This window comes from the organism of the source record quoted next, unplaced genomic scaffold (assembly GCF_019419815.1).
Source record: "Pyrus x bretschneideri cultivar Hongxiangsu unplaced genomic scaffold, Pyrus_bretschneideri_v1 Contig18, whole genome shotgun sequence".
Lineage (NCBI taxonomy): Eukaryota > Viridiplantae > Streptophyta > Magnoliopsida > Rosales > Rosaceae > Pyrus > Pyrus x bretschneideri.
The window spans coordinates 6,735,139-6,758,197 of record NW_025999479.1 but is presented as its reverse complement, the minus strand read 5'-3'; the positions used below and the strand labels follow the sequence as shown (position 1 = coordinate 6,758,197).

The 23,059-nt window shown below is 39.7% G+C and overlaps 2 protein-coding genes, 1 long non-coding RNA gene and 1 pseudogene across 3 annotated transcripts; 2 read left to right on the top strand and 2 right to left on the bottom strand.

Moving 5' to 3' along the window:
* The first annotated feature begins 892 nt into the window (after window positions 1-892).
* LOC103933822 lies at window positions 893-3,719 on the top strand. The gene is made up of 3 exons (XM_018644130.2): window positions 893-1,472; window positions 1,918-2,105; window positions 2,793-3,719. Exons 1-3 carry the CDS (start codon window positions 905-907, stop codon window positions 3,489-3,491), a joined length of 1,455 nt encoding a protein of 484 aa, XP_018499646.2. The 5' UTR covers window positions 893-904; the 3' UTR covers window positions 3,492-3,719.
* Window positions 3,720-4,490: 771 nt separating this feature from the next.
* Window positions 4,491-8,011, bottom strand: LOC103933823 (annotated as a pseudogene).
* A 5,994-nt stretch (window positions 8,012-14,005) lies between these two features.
* LOC125476253 lies at window positions 14,006-15,631 on the top strand. The gene is made up of 2 exons (XM_048582122.1): window positions 14,006-14,554; window positions 14,881-15,631. The coding sequence occupies exons 1-2, from the start codon at window positions 14,032-14,034 to the stop codon at window positions 14,907-14,909; spliced, it is 552 nt and encodes a 183-aa protein (XP_048438079.1). The 5' UTR covers window positions 14,006-14,031; the 3' UTR covers window positions 14,910-15,631.
* Window positions 15,632-19,965: 4,334 nt separating this feature from the next.
* LOC125476220 lies at window positions 19,966-22,620 on the bottom strand. The gene is made up of 2 exons (XR_007257534.1): window positions 22,441-22,620; window positions 19,966-20,580 (listed from the first exon to the last, which is right to left on the bottom strand). It is a non-coding gene; the product is annotated as an uncharacterized LOC125476220 (long non-coding RNA).
* Between the last annotated feature and the right edge of the window lie 439 nt (window positions 22,621-23,059).

Sequence of the window (23,059 nt, the reverse complement as noted above, 5' to 3'; positions counted from 1 at the left end):
TCTATTTCAGCGACCCACCTCCTCTCACTCTCTTCTACAGAAAGACCGACTCATCGTCCTTCTCTTGAACGATGGCAATTGCTGAAGACGGTCTCCCCCGCAGCAGCAGAAACCAGATCACCGGAGCGGGAATTCTCATTTCCGATGAGAGCAGAGGGGTTGAACAAGGGGAGGGGCAGCCGCCACTCCTTGCCTTCACGTAGCTTCGCCACTGTATGTCGTATGTATTTTTTTTTTTTTTTGCTATTTTTAATGCAAAGAAAACAGAAGTTCTCTCGTTAAAAATAACTACCATTTGCCTACACACTTTGTGTGCATGAACATATTTTTTTTAGAAAATGAGAAGGAGGGAGGGAGAGAGAGAGAACGTGGCGGAAGTGGTTGGCTTTTGTTTTTGATTTTTTTTTTTTTTTTTTTTAAATACTGGAGGTAAACATTACCTGTAGGTGAGACTTCAATAAAAATAGTAAAATTTAGACCTATGAAATTACATTATTGCCCATCATTTTTTTGTGTGATAGAAGACTAAGTAGTATTTTCATCGTTTTTTGGTTGACAAAAAGGGTTTTATTAATTAATTGAGATAATTAGTAAAAAAAACTACAATTTTCAAAAAAATTATTGACCCTCTAAAATTTTATATATAAAAAAAAAATTACTGTTATGAAAAGTGCGCGATTTATCTAAGTTCCAATAATAGTTGCCTGTGGGCACACTGTACGCACGGTGATTGGCAACACAAGATGTCTATGGCTAAATTAAAACTAGGATAAAACGCAACGACGCCGTAAGAAACACTTTAATTCCCGGTTATAGAAGACCGACTCTGCAAGTCAGAAGGAAACACCATCATTTGCCTTTGGGCTCACAGCTTTCCGAACCGGCGTCATCTCTTCCATCCACAATGTCATGGCTGGCTAAATCCATCGCCAACTCACTCAAGCTCGACGACGACGGCAACGGTGATTACGACGGCACAAACCCTAGCTCCAACAATGGTACAGACCCAAATTCAACCCGACCCGAATCCGATTCACCGTCGGCTCCCACCGTCAAAGGCGACATCTCCGAGCTAACCAAAACCCTAACTCGCCAGTTCTGGGGCGTCGCCTCCTTCCTCGCCCCGCCTCCCGATCCAACTACCCCTCCTCCCCCCAGCTCGTCCGACCCGGCCCATCCCTCCGATCCAGAACCCTCCGACGAGGACGTGATCTCCGGAATCCGCAGCGACTTTGCGGAGATCGGCGGGAAGTTCAAGACCGGGATCTCGAAGCTGTCAAGTAACATAGCGGTTTCGGAGTTCACTAAGATCGCTTCGAATTTGCTTCAGTTTGGATCGGAAGAGGAGGCGGAGGCAGCTGGTGCTGCTTTTGGTGTGACCCAGGAAGCTCTCGTGTTCGTCAGGAATATCTCTATGCATCCGGAGACTTGGCTCGATTTCCCTCTCCCCGACGAGGACGAAGACTCAGATGGTATGTTCTGCTTCGATTTGACCATTTCATTGTGTAATTCAATTCAATGTGCTTTGTTTTCATGAATTATTTAGTTATCAATGTGCTTTATTTTCATGAATTATTTGGTTATCTTATTGTAAATTAGTGTCGATTTATGGTCAATGTTCGTAAATGATCAATTTGTTTCAATTGCAGCTTTGAATTTAATGCATTGTATTCTGATTCAATGAGTTAAATCTCAGTTCAGGTTGTGATGTAAGGGCTTAAAACTTTAATTTCTTCAGGGAATATTAAAATCCGAGTAGATGTTTTATTCATATGTAATTGCCAATTTGCTGCTTTTTGTTCAATTTATTTGGCTAAATTTGTTGTAAATCGTAATATTTGTGCTTGATCAATAATTCAATAGATTTGAAAACTGTACGGCTTTGGAATAAGAACATTGTGAGTTTTGATTTTCCAGATTTTGAATTGTCTGATGTTCAACAAGAGCATGCTCTGGCTGTTGAGCGGCTTGTGCCATCATTGGCTGCTCTCAGAATTGAACTTTGCCCTGAGCATATGAGCGAGTCTCACTTTTGGATGATTTATTTTGTTCTCTTGCACCCTAGACTCGGTAAACATGATGCCGAGCTTTTGTCTACACCTAAGGTGAGTTGATTCTATGTAGTACTGACCCAAAACTTGTTATAATTCTGACTCTCCTCTAGATCTTGCTCTGTGATGTATCCAGCAATAGACTAAGCTTAGTAAATTAGAGAATAACTAGAAACACGCAAGATTTATGCTGGTTTTGCAGAACTTTTGCCTGCGTCCAGTTGTGATTTCTTTGGGTAGAGAAACCGCAACGTCTTTGATTAATAATAGAGTTACAGTACTTTTGCAAACCCTAAAACTAATCCCTCCCTTTCCTTTCTCGGCTGTCTCTGGCTCTTCTCTCTGTTTTCTAGCCTTGCCGCACCTATTTATAAGTATAGGGTGTGGTTTACATGCCTATTCTTTAATTAAGTTTCCTATTCTACATGGAAATAGGAAAGTACTTTATTTCCTATTTTATATGGAATATGAAGTACACTTTCTTTATTTTTCCAAATATGCTTCTAGGATTCCCAATCTAAATTGTACATGGAAACTTAATTCTTTCCTAATTCTTTCAGGACAAGAATCTGTGCACCTTTAGTTTCCCTAATACAATCCTAAACAAAATAGGACATTAACACTGACTAGTCACTTCCTAACAAAACTTCCTTTCCATTGTTCTTTCTCATTGCCTTTGTTTTCTTAGTTATTTTTGGTTTGAGCAACTATGGTTTGCTTGACTTGATTATATGTCTGCAGATAGTGGAAGCTAGAGCCATGTTGTCTCATCAGCTTAAGAAGGTAACTAATGAAAATTCAGAGACAGACCCTTCAGGAAGTAGCACTACTCATGTGAAAGGAGTTTCCGATTTCCCAGAAGAACAGCATCTTTCTGTGCCACCTAGTGCTCAATCTGACTTTGCACCTTCCAATACGTCTACCATCAGATCAGGTCCTCTCCCACAGGCAGTTGATGTCGAGACAGACAAGCACCCAGTTCAGAGTAGCGAAATCCAAATTATTGACAAGCCTGTTATTGAGGAAGGACCAGTAAAAGAGACAAAATATCAACTGCCACTCTCTAATTCTTCCTCTAAAGTCGTGGATGAGAAATATGAGGATGATGGTGATGATTGGTTGAAAGAGGAAACTTCAGAGATGGATGGTGTTGGTGGAACCTCCATCCCTGTAGAGAATGATGAGGATGTATCATTCAGTGATCTGGAGGATGATGATGGAGACGCACCAGCAGGTTACAAGAAGGTCACATCTGGCTCTGATTCATCGACAAAAGACTCAAGAGATTGGGTTCAACTTAGCAGAGCCTCTGCCGATTCAGATAAGGACAGCAACTCTGTTGAGATTAGACATTCTGGGTCTGGCCAGGTAAGTGCTCGTAACTTGGAGACCAAGGAATCTAATGACTGGCTTGATGTTGAAGACATTGATGTTATATGATGAATTCATAAGAACCCTTTTCAGGTCAATATGGCCTCTTCTCATTCATACCTTATTGTATAGATGTGAAATGTTTCATGAGTATGAGTTAGGCTATGGAAACCGTATTATTGTACATAACGACTGTTACTCGATTATTGTTTCTGATGAAGAATGTATTTATGAGGAGCAAGATACAACAACATGCAATAATCTGGATTTATTTCATATGAAATTGTGTTTTGTTAATCGGTTTTATTTCTAATCCTTGATTGTTCCCTTGGGATGGTTAGATATTGTGAGAAACTGGCTGATAACCTAGGTTGAAGATTTCAACAAGACGAAAACAGAATTGAATGTGGTCTCTCTCATTAAATGAAACTTATGTGTCGATTAATTGCTTAAAGAAGTTGAGTTATTGTTTAAAGAAGCTTATCATTATAGCTGGTGACCTGAGAGATGCTAAAGCCTATCGACAAAGATTAGTCTCTCATTTTACAAATAACATAACAGGTTGTTATATCCATTTTCGAGAATTATGTGGCAGAAGTTTTCAGTATGTTCTGATGATGTATTTGTTTTGCATTAGTTTGGTTTAAACCTCAATTAACATGTAGTTGACAATTTGGTGAATGCCTACTAGAATGGCGATATCTCCTCACCTAATAGGGTAAGGTTCAAACCATCTAGTGTATGATTGTGTTTGTTTATTCCTTTTTTGGTGCTTCGGGTCTGAAGCTTTTACTGTGATTTGCTCCTGTTTTTCTTCTGTTATGGAGGTTTATTGTAGTTGAGTTTTTTTCGGCTTTAGGGATTTCTCTGTTTGTTATTTGGGGCATCTCTCTGTTCTTTTTTTTTTTTTTTTTTTTTTGGTACAACGTTTTGTTTTGTTCTTTGTACAACTGACTTTAGTGTGTCGGCTTGCGATTTGCACTCAAAAGAGACATGACTCTTCAACCGTAAGGAGCTAAGAATTATCTTTTCTATGTGTTACACATTAATGATAATGTCCAACCAGAGGGAAAATAAAACGTGTTAGGGATGTATTGATGATGGTTGTGGCTGCAGCAGCGATGGTGTTGCAGTACCAGTACGTGGGACGTTATAGATGTTAATAAACCTACGGAGGTGAAACATCAACTAAGCTAACCGCTGACAACAGACTTATTTACAGGCACAACCACACAGTACAACACATTAAACTAAAGGACCAAGTACTCAGCAGCAACTTATGATCTGAGGGGTCCAAAACTGCTGGAAAGTCGCTCCAGATGTGACCAGACCAAGCTTCCAAGTGAGATTCTTGGTCTTTCTTCTTCTTCTCTTCTGTTGGCTACCTTCTGGCTCGTCCTTGACGAGGAGCCCTCAAGAGCCCACTTTTGTGATTTGTGAACTGCGATAACGGATTCTCCGATCTCTTTTATCACCAGCTCCACTGTGCTTGGACTTATATCGTGTTCTGGAGCATCTGTGACATAGATTGATCCTACTGCTTTCTCATTGCGTATTCCAAGTGAGATTCTTGATATTGATAACCCGTACTCTCTTAGAACCCTTGTGATGTCGGATAGCAGCCCCATCCGATTCTTAGCGCAGAGGTCCAGCCTCAGTCCCTGCAAGAATTCCCGTTTTCCATAATATGGACAAGTAATGCTAGAAAGATTGTATTTTTGAATCGTAAGATGCAATGGTCGGATAAATGGACATACATGTGGGATCCTCCTCTCGATTGCAGCAACCAAGCATAGAGTAAGCTTGTGTCTTTCACTCTCTGTGTTCAATGTGGATCCGTCCTTGTGCTGGACGAAATACTCCTGTGACGCGATATTCGTATTTAAATAGCATCACACACCATACAACGAGAAAGATTTCAGTTGCCGTGCACTAGGTCAATGAAAAGTATGTACCTGATCAGCCATGGTGCCCCTGGAGGAAACCACCGCGTGGAACACCACGTACTGCAAGTTGGTTAGGGCACACACAGTGTCAAACAGTAGCTTGGGACGGTCTTGGCTTCTCACGTTGACAACCCAATATCCTTTCTCCTTACAACTCTCTATGTTTACATGGGTTTGATCACAGCCCTTCTTGCGTGCACTATTGCCACCGCCGTCACAACCACGACAACTTTGGTAATCGTTGGTGGCATACATCAATTGGTGCAGCTGCCGCTCCGTGTGGGTGTGGCCACCAGCCGGGGTGGTCAGCTTTCCGCTCCTCTTCTCACCGTCCTTGTGATGGGCCTCAATCACATTCCCCAGCTGCTCCTGCACATGAACCAGTCTAATTGGATCCGTGATGGGCCCTCCCTTCAAACCAGTCTTCCATGTAGAAAATGCCTGCTGCCCGGGCACTGTGTGTCCAAACCATTGCAGCAGTAATGTTGCAGCCCAACTCCACAAGGACTGCCGATATTTCGGACATGAGTCCCGGTCGGTCCTTGCTGGTCATCTCTAAGGCCAAGTCCTTCAGTTCTAGTGTTACTTCTCTTCTTAGGCATACTCTCGCCTCCTTTGAAATCTCACCTCTCCTAGTACACAGTGCCTGAAAAATTTGTTAAATATTATCATTAAAACCAAATAAAAGAACAGAACTAAGAGTATGATAATTAGAGAATGTGAGACGTGTGATTATGATCAAATTTGTTATATAACAATAAATGCTAGAGATGATGCGTTTTATTTTGCACATGCAGCTGCCTGGCTCTATCTACTACGTATCGTTTCAATTTTTATTGGATATCCCCTACGTATCATTTAAATAGACAGATTAACGAACCAAAATTGCACCACCAAGCTATTAAAATCAGTACAAAACGGATTCAGTAAAATTTACTGCTATGTGATTATCGACATGCATGGTGTTATAAATTCACTGGAACATATCGAGTTTAATGTTTATAATTTAGATGAATACATATATGTAACACACAAAAATTTCTTTGATTGTGAGAGAGGAAAAACGAGAAGAGACTAAAGAGAGAGAGGGAGGGAGGAAACCTGCTGTATATATAGTATGAGGCTTTCGTCAGTGATTTTGTTGCCGAGTTGGTCCGTTTCGTGGAACACTGACCCACATGAAAATCCGGCACACAAGTACTCGTGGATGACTCGCTCATATCTCAGAAGGTTATAAGAATTAAATCCAATTTTTCGATTAATACGAACAAATAGGGATATTCAGAAGCATTTAGTTTTATACAATAAAATCGGATGATATTATTAGAATATAATAAAAGGACTGCATATGTATTTTAAGAATGTTGAAGGTGGATTAGGGAGAATAATTACCATCCATAAACCATCCACCATCGGAGGATATGTATGATTTGGAAATAACAAGGTCAAGATCTGTCAAAACTTGGACCATTTCCAATAAAATCCAGTGCTTGTTTGCACTGTCAACCTGCAAATTATCAGTTAAAGAAAAAAAACACAGTTTTATGGTTTGTTTACAACTAGATGACGTCATCTGGTTAGGGTTTTGCCACTGCATGGCAGGAACTTTGTTGCATATGGATAGACAAGTTTTAACAAAGATGAGAACGTGCATGGAACTGTTAACTCTGGCGTGGAAACTGAAATGCAAAAGGAAAATACATGACGACAACAAACAAAAGCTTACCGCCTCCCTTCTCTGGAAACAACTAATATTTGATATTTTCTACTTTCCTAGTGGCCCTCCTCTCGGTGGGCATCAGAGAACAGAGTTTCCCTCATACTTTAAATTCTCCAGCTGCTATCCTCTTTATTTATTTATATGCAGGTCAAGTTGGGCTTACTGTAGTGGGTGTGGTTTCTAATCACTTAAAATTAGATTAAAAGCTCATTAATAAGTGTTTAGTCTTTAGTTTCTAATGATCATCATTGATCATGGCACGTATCATACATTATTATTTGAGGGTAAATATTTGTTCAGTACCCAAGCCAATCTGCGGTCGCTGGTAACTAACCTATAGGTACCTTGTCGATAACTTTGGCATATCAGTATTGCAAATTGGTATCCAATACTAGCTACTATGCCCTTGGTTTTGAGTCTTTGGGTGTCAAACTTTGCCAATAAAAAACAAAACCCAACTAACAAAAATAAATGAATAAAGAATTTCCATAACCCATGTCTTTCACCCACCAACAAGATAAAATATAGACTAATTAATTAGATAAGTAGACCAATTATATGATTTCCTCCAGCATTCTCCAACACAAAGTTGATGAAGTTCATATACATACCATGGAGGGTAGATTCTTTCAATGAGGTATTCAAATTCCGGATCGATGTAGGGTTGGTAAATTATCTCCATCTTCTTCTTCTACTCAGAACATGTATGAACAATTTGCAGTTCCTTTGTTACAATAAGGAGATAGCAGCATTTGCTGCAGTTCTAATTGATCGCTGTATATACATGTAATGCATGTATGAGAAGGTGTAGAGGAGATACGAGAGCGGCGGTGTCGTCTGTTGCCAGTAGCTTGTTTGTGAAGTTAATTATTATGAGATAAGAGAGATAAATTACGGCACCTAATGACTATCTTATACAATTATATAATTAATCTTATAATTAGTTAGTGTTGGAAGTTAAATCACAAATCTTTGAAATACATAGCTATGTTCTAGGGAAAGACTAAGATTTGCCCTAACGATATAATTATTTTGTCCCCATAACATTGGTATCATCCATTTTGATCCTGGTCTCCCTCTTGTATGCCACGCTCCACCAACATCTCTCTCAAATAAGCCATAGATGCTCGTCTCACTGCTCTGGAATTCTCCATCGATGCTCGCTCCACCTCGTTGGAATCAACCATCGCCACTGCTTTGTCTAGTCATGCTATGGCCATGGATACGAAATTAGCAGTGGGCCTTGAACAATTCCGCCGTGAACTTGCTTTCAACGGTGGGGGAACTTCTTCTGGTGATACTCATCCTCTGATCTCCGATCCGGTGCCTCCTCCTCCGATCATTGCTGAGGACACCGATCGTTGAAGCTTAGACACTCCTTGCCCTCATCAGCATAAGAATTTCGATGGTGGAGGGTTCGCTCCTCGACCTCAGTGGCATCAACGCATGGATTTCCCATGTTTCGATGACGATGATGACCCGCTCGCTTGGATCTATAAGGTGGAGCAATACTTCACCTACTATTCTGTACCGAAACATCAGCATGCGGTCACAGCCTCTTTTTACTTGGACAACGAAGCCCTCCATTGGTTTCGATGGATGGATTGCCTCCAAGCTACTCCCATATAGAGTGAATTCACCAAAGAATTTTGCTAGGAATTTGGCCCTTCAAAGTTTGAAGACTGCACCAAATCCTTATTCAAGCTCCGCCAAACAGGTACACTGAGGTCCTGTTTGGCAGATCGGATAAAGGATCGGATAGGATTAGTTATACGAACTCGGGTGTTTGGCGTTCACTCGTACTAAATAAGCGCCGAATTAATTTAACCGATCGGCTTATTTAACACAGTATACACCTACTTAATAAAACCAACCAAAACGCTCGGATTATTTAGTCGGTTTCACTCTCCTCTCTCGCGAACTTGACCCTCTCTTTCTCGCTTCTCTCGGCATCGTTGTTCTCCCCGTCACCTTCTCTCGCCATCGTCGTCCTCCCAGTCACCTTATGTCAGCATTGTCATCTCCCCGTCGCCTTCTCTCACCATCGCCGTCCTCCCTATCGCCTTCTGTTGCGCCGCTTTCTTTCGCCATCTCTACTCTCCTAGTGCTCGTCACCTTCCTCGTCATCCTCTCCTTATGGCCTTCCTCATCACCTACTTGCCATCCTCCCCTGCAACTGGGTCTTGCAAAGAAACATGGTGCGGCGGAGAGATGATTTCAATTTGGGATTTTTCTGCAACTGGCTATTTGAATTTATTTGGGATTTTTCTGCAGTCGGGGAAGAAGAATATGGGAAAGAAAGGGAGGGAGTTTGGGGGGGTATGGCGGAGAGAGCTGGGGAACAATTATTTGGGATTCTTCTGCAGTCGGGGAAGAAAAAGGGAGAAAGAGGGAGGGTGTTTGGGGGGTGCGGAGAGATCTGGGAACAAAAAAATGATTTCACTTTTTTTTTTAAATTTTATTTTAAGTTTGATTCCTCCTATCTAGTATAATACCAAACACAGTATAAATAATACGGTCATTAGTCTGATACTGCACCAAACGCCTGACTAATTTAGTCAGTACCATCCGGTGGCTATTTATCCTATCCGACATAAATAGTCAGTACAGTCCGAGCTGCCAAACAAGGCCAGAAGGATTACATCCTTGAATTTCGTAAGCTTGGTACTCGATCCTCTGATGTTGGTCCTATTCTTTTGAAGAGTTGTTTCTTGGGTGGGTTGAAGAAGGAAATCAAGCATGAGGTTAAGTTGTTTAAACCTATCACTGTGCATGAAGCAATTGCTCTAGCTGTTCAGGTTGATCATAAACTTAGTGATAGTCGAAACACTAATTCTCAAGTAGCTCTCACTTCTAAGCCTGCAGTCCCTCCAGTGACCACTGATGTACCAAATAGACCACGAATAAGTACTATCCCTTATAAGAAGCTAACTCCCGATGAAGTCCAACGCAATAAGGAGCGTGGGGAATGTTGGTTTTGTGAAGAAAAGTGGGTGAGAGGTCATAAGTGTCCCCATAAACAATTGTTAATGCTTGATGTGTCGTAAAATCAACAACAAAACCGTCATACTTTTCACGCAACAAAAACCTCATACTGTTCACAAATAGTTTTTGAAATCAAAGGAGAAAAACCCACAAACCATAATCTTCAGAAAAATCATCTATAAAAAAAAATTAAAAGAAATGGAAATTGATCACTTAACAAATGCATACCAAGAAAGAGTAGGACCCAAGAACACAATAAAGAAGAAAGGTCCCAGAGTTCAATTTGGTGCTTATATCGACTTGGGAGAGAAAAGTCAAACTGAAGCTTGAAAAGAAATCCTAAGGGGGAAGATGAGATTCTTGTAGCCTTTGTTATGCATAAAATTCACTCCTAAATCCTACAAAATCCTTTACTTAAAGAAATCCCTCCAAAAGCCCATGTAAAAATTACAAAGCTTCTCTCCAGTTGTGAGAGCTTTTCTCTCCTTGTGAGAGCCTTTCTCATTAGTGTTTGAGTGTTCCCCGTTTCGTCCTTTCCGCAGCCGCCGACCCTAGCCATGGCCAAGGTCAGTGGCAGTCATTTTCTTCTCCTTTCCCATTTTTCTTTTCCTTTCCTTCTCCCTGAGCTTCTGTTTCCCCCTCTCCAAGGGCCTGATCGCCACTTTTTTCCAACTTCTTGTGCCCTTGATTTCTCTGTCTGTAGCCCCTTTTTTCCCTGGTTTCCTTCTCCCTTCCACTTCCTTTCCACTTTTCCCCCTTTTTTCTCCCTTCCACTTTCCTTCTTCCTTCCTTCCACTTTTTTTCCCTTTTTTTCCTTCTACCGTTTCTTCCTTTTTCCCTTTCTTGCATCTTCTCTCCATCTTTTTCTCATTTTTCCTCCACTTTCCTCAACACTTTACTCCATCTTTAACCCAATCAGCCCCATTCTTCTTCAACTTCACATCCTGCTTTGGCTTCGACATCTTTGTATCGCAATTTTTCGCGTTTTACCCTAAAGGTGTGTAAAGTTTTTGCTCGGGTGTTCACACCACCTCCTTCCTTGGGATTGCTTTTGATGGCACTGTTGCTAGTACGTTGCTCTTTCCCATTGGCTTCCTTCGTTTTGGGTTTCACTTTGTTGCTTCTTCCTACTAGCTTCTTTCGATGTATGGCAGCTACCGGTGTGGTGCTTGGCGATGTTTGGGGATTTATTTTGGGGTTCTGTTTTCACTCAGTTTTCTTCTAGTTTTGGGGCTCTGTTCAGCTTGTTTTCAGGTGTGTGCAGGGAACGTTCGTTTCTGTTGGTTGGTAAGCGGCTTTTTGGCGACGACGGGTTGAAGCGGCTAGGGTTTGTTTCAATGTTTTCTTTGTTTTGGACTCTTTAGTTGCTTCTGAGGTCCTTCTTTTTGTTTATGTGTATGTATCTAGGCCTTTTCTTGTGTAATTATTGTGTTGGAATAAAACAACTTTTCACCAAAAAAGAAAAAAAAGAAGAAGGAATCCTTCAAAATCTATGACATTTTCAAATACCTACATATTTGAATGGACTTTTTAGAATCCTAATCGACTACCGCTGGATTTGAATGTATTCTTCAAAATCCTCTTAAATCTTAAGTTGACTACACCATGATTTCAAAGTCTTTTAAAATCTTCTTTTAAAACTTAATTGACTACATCCGGATTTTAAAGAATTAGATGGACTTGGTTTGTAGATTTTGATGGATTGTGGTGGATTTTCATATAATGTTTTTCTTTAAAAAATAAAATAAAAAAACCTCTTTTTCCCTTGACCTTCTATACTTGATAGCCATTTTATCCCTTCCTTCTTCGTGTCCCCTTTCACACCATTACAACTCCATCTCTCTCTCAATTGATACATCAACAATCTATGGTGAATTTTTTTGCACTGCCTACGACACCAACGACCATCATCAAAGCATGCCCTTTATTTTGTTCATTCAATTTGTTTTTTTAATTTATTTAGCAAATGTTCAGTTCGCCGACAATTGCAACAACCTTCAAAAAATCAGCCTCATCCCCATCCTTGTCGTTGGAATTTGTTTCGCCATCAATTTTGACAACATTTTTAGAGAAGCTAGAGGCAATAGTCATGCAACATTTCTTGATTGGTGTTCGTCGACTTGTCTGCGTCACTATCTGTGTGGCTGGGGTTGGTAGAGATTTGAGGACTGCCCAGATGGAAAAATATTTGAAATCCTATGTGGTGAGGTCGGATTCTTTTTGGTCTTGGTTATATATACTTATTGCTCTCAAATCCCACAAAATCCACAACTTATTGAAATCCTTCAAAATCTTAATTTTCTGAATACACTTAGATCTAGATGGACTTTAAAATCTCTAATAAAATCTCAATGGACTACACCTAGATTTGCATGGATTCTAAAATCCTTTAAAATCTTTTAATGTTTCTTTTTCTTTTAAAAAGAGGGACAACTAGTGGCAAACCATGATTATCTATCCATTCTGGGCCCAAAGAGGCTATGGGGAATTTCACCCTGCCTGTGGCCACACTCAAGCAAACTCACTAGCTTGGAGCATCAAGCTCAAAACCTCCCACATTTTCGGTTTATTGGGTTTAAAATCATTTAGTTGACTACACTACGATTTTAAAGTCCTTTAAAATCTTTTCAAATCCGAGTTTGACTACACCCTTAATTCAATTAACTAAAGTGTAATCAAGGAAATCAATTACAATTCATAACACATCCCCTTCTCACTTTCACAGGTTCGACTCTCTCTCCGTGACATAGTCTTGCAACTTGGGATAAAAAGACCCTCAACAGTTTGTTGAAAAACCCAAATGACCATTGTGTTTGCTATCCATGAAATAACAGAATCTTGATGCTTTCTTTTCTCAACTAAACCAAATAGCTGGTGAAATTTTGAAGCAGATATCAGAATATTTTCGAATTCTTGATGGACCTGCAATTAGCGAAAAACGGTGTCGAATTTGCCCTTATTGGAAGAAAGAATGGCAACTAGCGTTAGGTTAGGTTGCATGTTCACCGTACAAAGGTTTTTAGGGTGAAAGATAGTGTTGTCAATTCCCTTAATTCAAGGGATGTGTCTCTTGTTGTCAATTTCCTCAATTTGTCTTATTTGTCTTGTCAATTCCCTTAATTCAAGGGATGTGTCTTATTTGTTCTTTTTTGTTAGCTTTAGACGTAAATCAAGGAGGGATAGGTAGTCTTGTTTTCTTCCCTCTAGCACATATATATTGCTATCTCTTGTACCTGATTGTTTTATGATGAATATACCATTCACAAAATACAATATGGTATCAGAGCAGTGACCCTAACCGCCCTATCTCTGTGGTGTTCTCTTGAGAGATTTGTGAGCTTCTTGTCCTTCAATCATGGCAGAAGAAAGCTTAGTAAATTTGGAAGGAGACGGCTTTCATGCTACTCCACCATCACCACACTCAGATATTGATATCAACCCAAATCAACGTCTTAGTTCTGTCTTGCTAAATGAGTTTAACTATCTTCCATGGGAGATAGCAGTTTCTTTTGCTATGGGAGGACGATCAAAGCTTGGTTATGTTAATGGTGCTATTCCAATGCCTGAGACTACCTCACCGGAGTATGATGCTTGGCTATGCAAAGACCAGTTGGTCATGTCGTGGCTACTCAATTCCATGGATCGTAAGATTGCAGAAATTTTTAGCTATGCTGAATCCTCCATGACTCTTTGGAAAAATCTCAAGGAAATGTATGGAAATCAGAACAATGCGGCTAGAGTGTTTCAGTTAAAGAAGGACATTGCTGGTTTGCAACAGGAAGGGAAGCCATTTGTGCAACATCTTGGAAAGCTGACCACTATGTGGAACGAGCTGAATGTGTATCGACCACACACCATCGACGCTGCTGTGCTAACTAAAAGAGCTGAGGAAGACAAAATATTCCAACTCCTAGCAAGCCTGAGCCTTGAATTCGAAGATCTTCGAAGCCATATCCTCATGAATCCCGACCTGCCTTCTTTTTCAAGTGTGTGTGCCACAATTCAAAGAGAAGAGGTTCGAAGGAAAGTCATGACTTTGGACATGAAGGCAAATATACCAGAAGCTAGGGCTTACTTCTCTAACCAAATACTTGGTGAGGAGAGAGGCTACAAAGGAAAGAAAACTGGCTTAAAATGTAGCCATTGTGATGCTGGTGGGCACTCAAGAGACCGATGCTGGATTCTTCATCCAGAGTTAAAACCAAAGTTTCCTAGGGATAACAAAGGTGTCTCGAAAGGCTCGTACAACCCTTCTTACAAGGCAAATCATGTTGCCACAACTTCTTCTGATGGAGCACTGAAGTTCACCACTAATCCAGCTGCACTGATCAACGAGTTTGCTATGTTTCTTCACAAGAAACAAGGTCTTGGAGATAGTGAAGGACCACTAAATCAGTGTGACAACAATCAAACTGCACTACTAGGACAGTTTGCTGGCTTCCTGGCTGGAAATGAAGGCGTGGTACAAAGGGACATCCCAGGTATCTTACACTCCTTCTCAACTGCTCTCAACATTGGTAATGTGCATGATTATTGGATTATAGATTCTGGAGCCACTGATCATATGACTAACAAGTCTACAAACTTGCATAAATTTGAAAAATTTTCTATTCCATCTCAAGTGTCAGTTGCCAATGGAAAAAATGCTATGGTTGTGGGAAAAGGAAAAATGCATTTGATCTCAAGTGATGTCGAGTCTGAGGCTCTTTATGTTCCCTCATTCCCTTTTCAACTTTTATCTGTTAGCAAGATCACAAACTCATTAAATTGTCTTGCCATTTTCTCTCCCAAAAATGTGATCTTTCAGGATGTAGTCACCAAGAAGACGATTGGTGAAGGATTTTTCTTAAATGGTCTCTACTATCTTTCCAAGCATATTTAAGTTCCCAAGGTTTTTCAAGTCACTTCAAGCTTAGCTCAAGAACAACAACTTTGGCACCAACGTCTAGCACATCCTTCTAAAAAAGTTCTATCCACCTTGTTCCCAAATATGTGCAAAGTTACAAGTCCTTGTGATGTTTGTCATTTTTCTAAGTTTACTAGATTACCATTTACTTCCTCTTTGTCTAGGGCTAGTAACCCTTTTGAAATCGTGCATTCCGATGTTTGGGGACCAACTATAGAGTCTTTTGATGGATACAAATATTTTGTAACTTTTGTGGATGATTTCACAAGGATTACTTGGTTGTATCTTTTGAAATTTAAAAGTGAAGTGATGGAAGTTTTTCAAGATTTTCATAGACTTGTGGCCACCCAATTTGCTTCAAAAATTCATATTTTACGATTAGATAACGGCACAGAATATATGTCTCATAACATGTCACACTACTTGAGCATGCATGGTATATTACACCAAACAAGCTGTGTTGGAACACCTCAACAAAATGGGGTGGCCGAGAGGAAGAATAGAGATCTACTTGAGAAGACTAGAGCTCTTATGTTTCACATGAATGTGCCTAAGAAGTTTTGGTCTCAAGGAGTCCTTACTGCGGCATATCTCATCAATAGATTGCCTAGTAAAGTGTTGAATTTTAAATCACTTTATAAGGTCTTGAAAAATAGAAAGATCAACTTTTCCCATTTGCGAGTCTTTGGGTGTACATGCTTTGTTCACATTCAAACTCAAAATCGTGACAAGCTAGACCCAAGGGCTGCCAAATGTGTCTTTCTAGGTTATTCATCTACCTAAAAAGGTTACAAGTGCTATAATTCAACAACTAGAAAAATGGTTGTTTCAAGGGATGTTAAATTTGAAGAACATGTTCCTTACTTCTCACAATCACTGGATTACTCTAGACAGGGGGAGCATTTGATGGACTTATTTCCTTTTCCATATCCAAACGGAGAAGATGCAACATGCACTCCTAGTGATCATGTGCCGGATGATGTTAACCTTCACTCGGTGGAACATCTTGAAGATGAAAACCCTTCCTCATCGGAGATTCACACTGCACCCTCCAGTGATCCTTCCAACCATGATGTTGTTCAAATACCTGTAGTTCAATCTCCTACAGTTCGTCGCAATCCTGCACGAGAGAGGAAACTTCCATCCAAGTTGCATGATTATGTGACCTACACTGCCAGGTATCCCGTGACTGATGTTATTGATTATAGCAAAGTCTCATCTTCTTTTGCTACATTCCTAAGTGCCATTAATGAAGCTCGAGAACCTCAAAGTTTTCAAGAAGCCAATCTTCAGTGAGTGGAGAAATGCTATGGCAGAGGAGCTTCAAGCCCTCCATGAAAATAACACATGGACTATAGTGAAACTTCCAAAAGGAAAGAAGGCAGTGGGGAGTCGTTGGGTGTACAAAACTAAGTTTCATTCAAATGGCACAATCGAAAGGAATAAGGCTCGCTTGGTTGCTCGAGGTTTTACACAAACCTATGGCGTCGATTATAAAGAGACATTTGCTCCGATGGCAAAAATGAACACTGTTAGAGTATTGTTGTCGGTTGCAATTAACAATGCATGGCCTCTCTTTCAAATGGATGTTAAAAATGCTTTCCTGCATGGTGAACTTGAAGAAGAGGTTTACATGAAGCTACCCCCAGGTCATCCTCAATCAAACAATCCAGAAATGGTGTGCAAACTCCATAAATCCATTTATGGTCTCAAGCAAAGTCCACGTGCATGGTATGCCAAGCTTAGTCATGTTTTGGAAAGGGTTGGTTTTTGTCGAAGTATTGCGGATTCTTCCCTATTTGTTCGTTCCAGCTTAGTGGGTAAACTAGTTGTGCTTATTTATGTTGATGATCTAATTGTGACAGGTGATAATATGTCAGAGATTAATGCTCTTAAACAGTATCTCATCAACAAGTTTGCTATCAAGGATCTTGGCACTCTCAAATACTTTCTGGGCATCGAGATGGCACACTCTCACAAGGGTTTCTTCCTCAACCAACGCAAGTATGTCATGGATTTTCTTCACGAAGCAAAAATGACAGATTGCAAGCCTGCTCATACCCCCTTGGATAGCAACTTGAAGCTAAAAACTCACGGTGATCCAGTTCCCAATTTAAGTTACTATCAAAGAATGGTTGGCAAACTCATTTATCTAACTATCATACGTCCTGATATATCATATGCTGTTAGCATTGTTAGCCAGTTTATGCACTCTCCAAGCATGGATCATTTGAAGATTGTTCATCGTGTGCTACGTTATCTTAAGGGTTCCATTGGTAGAGGAATTCTTATGCGCAACAATAGTCACACTCAGATCTCAGGCTATACCGATGCTGACTGGGCAGGCAATTCTCTCGATCGCAAGTCTACCGCTGGGTTTTGTACGTTTGTGGGAGGCAACCTAGTTACCTGGAAAAGCAAGAAACAAAGTGTTGTTGCACGCTCTAGTGCAGAGGCAGAGTATCGTGCTATGGCGTCCACTGCTTGTGAACTTATTTGGCTCAAAAGCCTTCTGTTGACTTTAGGTTTTCCTCATCAACAACCCATGTCCCTACACTGTGATAATCAGGCCGCGATGCACATTGCATCGAATCCTGTATTCCATGAGGGAACTAAACATATTGAAGTTGATTGTCACTACGTCAGAAATCAAGTTCAGTCCAAGGTGATCGACACTCACTACACGCGCAGTCATGATCAACTTGCGGATATTTTCACAAAAGGATTACCCTCTGCTGATTTTCAACGTCTTTTGTTCAAGCTTGGATCAATTAATCCCTTTGATCCTAGTACTTGAGGGGGAGTATCGGAAGAAAGAATGGCAACTAGGGTTAGGTTAGGTTGCATGTTCACCGTACAAAGGTTTTTAGGGTGATAGATAGTGTTGTCAATTCCCTTAATTCAAGGGATGTGTCTCTTGTTGTCAATTTCCTCAATTTGTCTTATTTGTCTTGTCAATTCCCTTAATTCAAGGGATGTGTCTTATTTGTTCTTTTTTGTTAGCTTTAGACGTAAATCAAGGAGGGATAGGTAGTCTTGTTTTCTTCCCTCTAGCACATATATATTGCTATCTCTTGTACCTGATTGTTTTATGATGAATATACCATTCACAAAATACAATAGCCCTGAAAAGGAAGAAGTGGCTCGTTGTAGCGGCCGCTTTAGGCTTCTCCGGTTATGGTGTGTATAGGGTTTATCATTTTCCTTCAGTATCTCAGAAAAGAAAGAGAAGTTTAAGGCCTTTAGGGACTTTAGTTTCTGATAAAATTCCGAATATAGTTTGAAGCAATTATCGAAAATCGCTAGGTGTGATGAGTTTTCGGAGTCTGTTGTTACGGTCACACAGGCTGTAACTTTGGGGGTATTGCGGGGTTATCAATCGAAAACAGCACGTGATGGGGATGGTGAACTTTCTGGTGGTTCAAGCTTTACAGGCCAGGTTATGGATAAGCTTTTTACCAAGGCCGGGTCGGGTTTTGCTTCTGTTGTTGGAAGTTTTTCTAGGAATTTGGTATTAGCTTTGTATGCAGATGGCAAGTGTGGCGGAAACAGTTCCCCGAGTATTGGCGATTATGTGTCAAGAAACGAACGATGTTCCGAGATGGGTGAATGTGGTTTCAGGCGAAAAGTTCAGAGTCTTGATTGGCGATTGTATCCACACCTATGATGACATCCTCTCTGGGTGAACTAGCCCCAAGCATGAAACCAAAGTGAGAGACATGGTGTCGTCTGTCTGCAATGGTGCGGTTGAAACTCTTATCCGAACATCTCACCAAGTGTTAACGGATTCGACTTCAAAGGCGAACACTTCAAAATCAAAGCGAGCCCTTCAAAATCAAACTCGAGCTCCTATTCCAGCTAGAGATGAGGGCTTGAGGCAGCAGGGGTTATCAATGCATTCGAAGGCAAGAAATGTGGATGGCGAGAGGAAAGATAGCCGTTGGGACATTCTTGGAGTTTTTGTTGGAGAGATTAAACGATGGGATGAAAAGAAGCGTAAATTCTGTTCACGAGGAAACCGTGGACAGGGTCAGAGGGGTCTTGAGGTAGTGAGATATGCTGCTGCAAAATCCTCTGTCAATGCTACTATATCTCTGTCTCTGTGTTTGCACATAATAGACAGTCCGTAGGCGTTGATTACTCTTCAAGGAAACTTATCCCTCACAATCTCCACAAAATGGTAAGACTAGAAAGGATGGGTTTCCTTCAAAATCATAAACTTTACCTTCACATGCACCTATGAGTTATCCAACAAAAATCTCGTACGCTGGATATTTGAACCGTTAGATATTGACTTTTGTATTTTTAAACAAAGATCTATTGGTTAAAACACCAAAAATATCTCGTACTCAGTACGGTAGAAAATCCCGTTATATAATACAATCCAATTATGGAAACTTGCTTGCCTTGTTGGTAAGAAGAAACAACAGCAAAGAATTGGCATTCAGTTGGGGGGTTAGACTACAGACAGGTCAATATTAATATGTTATTTCCAAGAAATTACCCTTCTTCATAAGTAGTCAAGGTTTGCAAGAGTTCTAGTCGTCGATCACTTGCTTGGTTACACCCCAATTCTAAACAAGAGTTTTGACTCTCGCTTCCCTCTATTTGAATTAAAAGACTATACATACGTAAGCACTTATGCGCTAACCAGTTAGTAACTTCAGATGGCGCAAACCACAAGAATGGGCCCCTCTGAACTATTTCTCATAATTCGAATGATCATTTTTTTAGGTCATTGTTGAAAACTAATCCCTACAAAAGTTCACTTAAATCAAAAGTCGTTTGGTTATCTACGATCTAATAAATAAACCGACACAATTTTGTCGATGAAATCATCATAATCATAAATCAAAGGCCCAATTGTATGACAGAATAAAGGTATAATAGTGTCAAAGCAAAATGGGAAAGAAATGACTTATTGGAAGCATCATGAAAGCTCATTATTAATCTGCACGAAGTTTATATAGTAGGGCAATTTTCCTCTTTATATCAGCAAAGCTCAAAAAAAGGTATTTATTGAAATGTTACAAATTAAATACAATTCAGCAGGTACTTAGTTTTGAGTACCTCCACTGTGATAGTTTCAACATGATGGAAAACGGAATAGTAACAGGATCGGAAATCAATATCGTTGAGCTCTCGATCACAATGGCGTCTCAGAGAAGGGATGGAATGGTTAACCAGTAGAATGAATTTCCTCTGACAATGGCACTGGTCTTATACAGAATTCTTCCATCCTGAAGAGCCGAGACTAATGATCGATAGTTCAATGATATCGGTTTCCAATCCTGTTTAGTATTCTGTTTTCCATCACAATAAATGTCCGAGATCCCATGCGTAACGCGTTCAAAAAAGTACCTGTAGCTGTAGCTGTTGCCGTGATCCTACTGTTTAAGTGCGAACAAATGAATTAATAACCAATTCCCATCCCATCGCTATACTCCTCTACAAAACAACCGAACATGAGAAGTTCCAGAAAGTATTGGTTAATTTGAGCTTGCATCAGTCTCCTTTGCCGCCACGTCTTCCTGCTGCTTCTTTTTCCAGTACTCATCAAGTGGGGGTCCAAATATTGCCTTGCCTGAAACAACTCCAATCCTGCAAATTTCATGTAAAATTGTCGGGTTAGCTTGAATGTCACTTAATCAGATCACTCACATACAAGTTTCTATAACTGACTGAAAATTGGATGGGAAAATATTAAGGTACACTAACAGCATACCAAGTACCACGGCTCTCGGGAAGCTACATTAAATAGAAAAAATGGTACATTCCAGCAGTAAAACTTTGTTAGCACATTCACAGCTGAAATTTCAGCCAAGAAAAGAAACTAAGCACTAACTGCTATCTGATACGAAATGCAATTCTTTTAAAGATTCTCTCATTAACAATCAACTAGACCTAGATGACTGAAGGTCTCCTAGTCTTGATGTCAGATAATTTTCACTATACACAAAGGAGAGGAAACAAAGTAGCAAGATTAAATGGGATGTAATGCATTAAGAAGAATAAGGAATTACTGAAAATATATTCAATCTACAGATTCTTCATTCGTATATATCTGTAGTAAAAAGAACAATATACACAATCTGAAAAAATAAAAAAAAAGTGTAAATGAGATGCAGTTATTTTTAGTAATTCAATTGTTTCTATGAAATCCACTGCACTTTTTGTGTACCCAAATGCTTCAAGATCTCCCTATTACTACCTCGTGTAATTCCTATCTCAAGAATTCAGTAATCTCAGCAATACAGTGAAGGGATAGAAGAAAGAAAACAAGCCTAAAAGCCTATGATTGCAGTTAAGAAGTTAAAAAACCAATCACAAACACAGAGACAGAAGTACTTGTATCGCGAGAGAGAAGCCTCACCAATCCAGTAAATAGATGCCAGAATGAAAGACAGGCTATAGACTCTCATTGACTTCATAGAGGATCTAGTGGTTCCATACTATCAAATAAATTATATGCCTCGTGAATGGATATAAGAAAATGAAACCTGCACGAAGTTGTTACTGACCAGACTTTTCCATAGGACTAAAAAGACAGTTGCAGTTTTGAATACATTAATTTCATGCAGGGTTTAAAATAACTCATCATGTTAGGATCTCGGATATCAATTTGAGATCCTTTTAAGAGGCAGATCCTTATATCAAAACCTGGCTCCTAAATTACCATTACAAAATGTAAGGAAAGGCAAATGACGAAACAAACTAAAACTTATAAATAAACGAAGCAAAACAATCGACACTTGAGAAAAAGAGGGTTGCTGGAAACAATGTTTGTCATTGTAGAACCTACTCATGACCTGAACATAGCTGTCCTAATGAACGCAGCATTGAAAGCTACATTATGAATTAGTTGATTACCTATGAAGCGTCTCAAAGAAGGAACGTCTCATGTCTTAGCTCTCTAAATACAAATGTCTCGCCTTCTAGCAATATGAAGCCCATGATAAACAATAACAAACACCACATAAAGATTTGTTTTCCCTTAATATCGATTATCCGTGACTATTGCATATTCCAAACTCCCACATTGCCGTTTCCTACCATTTTACATATCGAATTGACTATAAATCGACTATAAAAATTAACAATGTCAGAACTTAAGGCAGGCAATATACAGACCAAGTAAACTACTTAAACTCTTAAAGTATTCACAGCAATCAGTTTTAAACCAAACCAAATACTGGAACAAAAACACAATTAGTGAATGATTCGGCAGTTTTTACAATCAAAGGAACCTAATAATGGTAGTTAAAAAAATACGAAATAATCAACGAAAATATAATGTATGCATCTGCAAATGAATCTGGCACAAACCCAAAAGATCAAATGGAGCGTTCTAAGAGATAAAGAAGGTGCAGGACAGCTGATAAACACAGTGCGACGCAAAGGGTATTGCTCGATTTTGAAAAATCAACAAACTCGAATTGAATTGTAAAGATATGGGCTTACACGGCTGCTCCAATTACCAAAGGAAACGAGAGGAATCTTCTTCGAAACATTTCTGTACAAAACACTCTGGTTCTTGTTCCAATTTGTATGCTTGCCAAAATTCAGGGTTTTTCAGCTTCTTGCTTTTTGAGGGTTTTTAATTTGGACCGGTTTGCAGCACAACTTTGGGAAGAAATCGACTTTCCCCCGGTTTGCTGCATGTTTTATTCAAAGACAACTTTACCCCTTTGTTAAAGATAAAACTAGGCCGCATAAGTCCAATTTTTTGAGCTACATCTACATTCAAGTTTGAATTCCTATTATCGTAAATTTCAAATACAAAACGAGTAGCATGATGCGTAATTTCATTGGCATGATGAACCAATGCTAGTCATGTTCGAAGTAAAAAGAGTAAATTGTAGCAATGGTCTATCAATTTTAATCAAATTGAAACAATGGTCTCTCAACTAAAAATTCATGACCATTAGTCCATCAACTCATCAAAATGTATAGCTATGATCTTTTTCATCAATTTCGTTAGAATTTTGTCAAAATGAGTTATTTTGGAAGAACCATTGCTACAATTCAGTTAGAGTTGAGGGACCATTGCTCAAATTGGGTTAAAGTTGAGAAACCATTT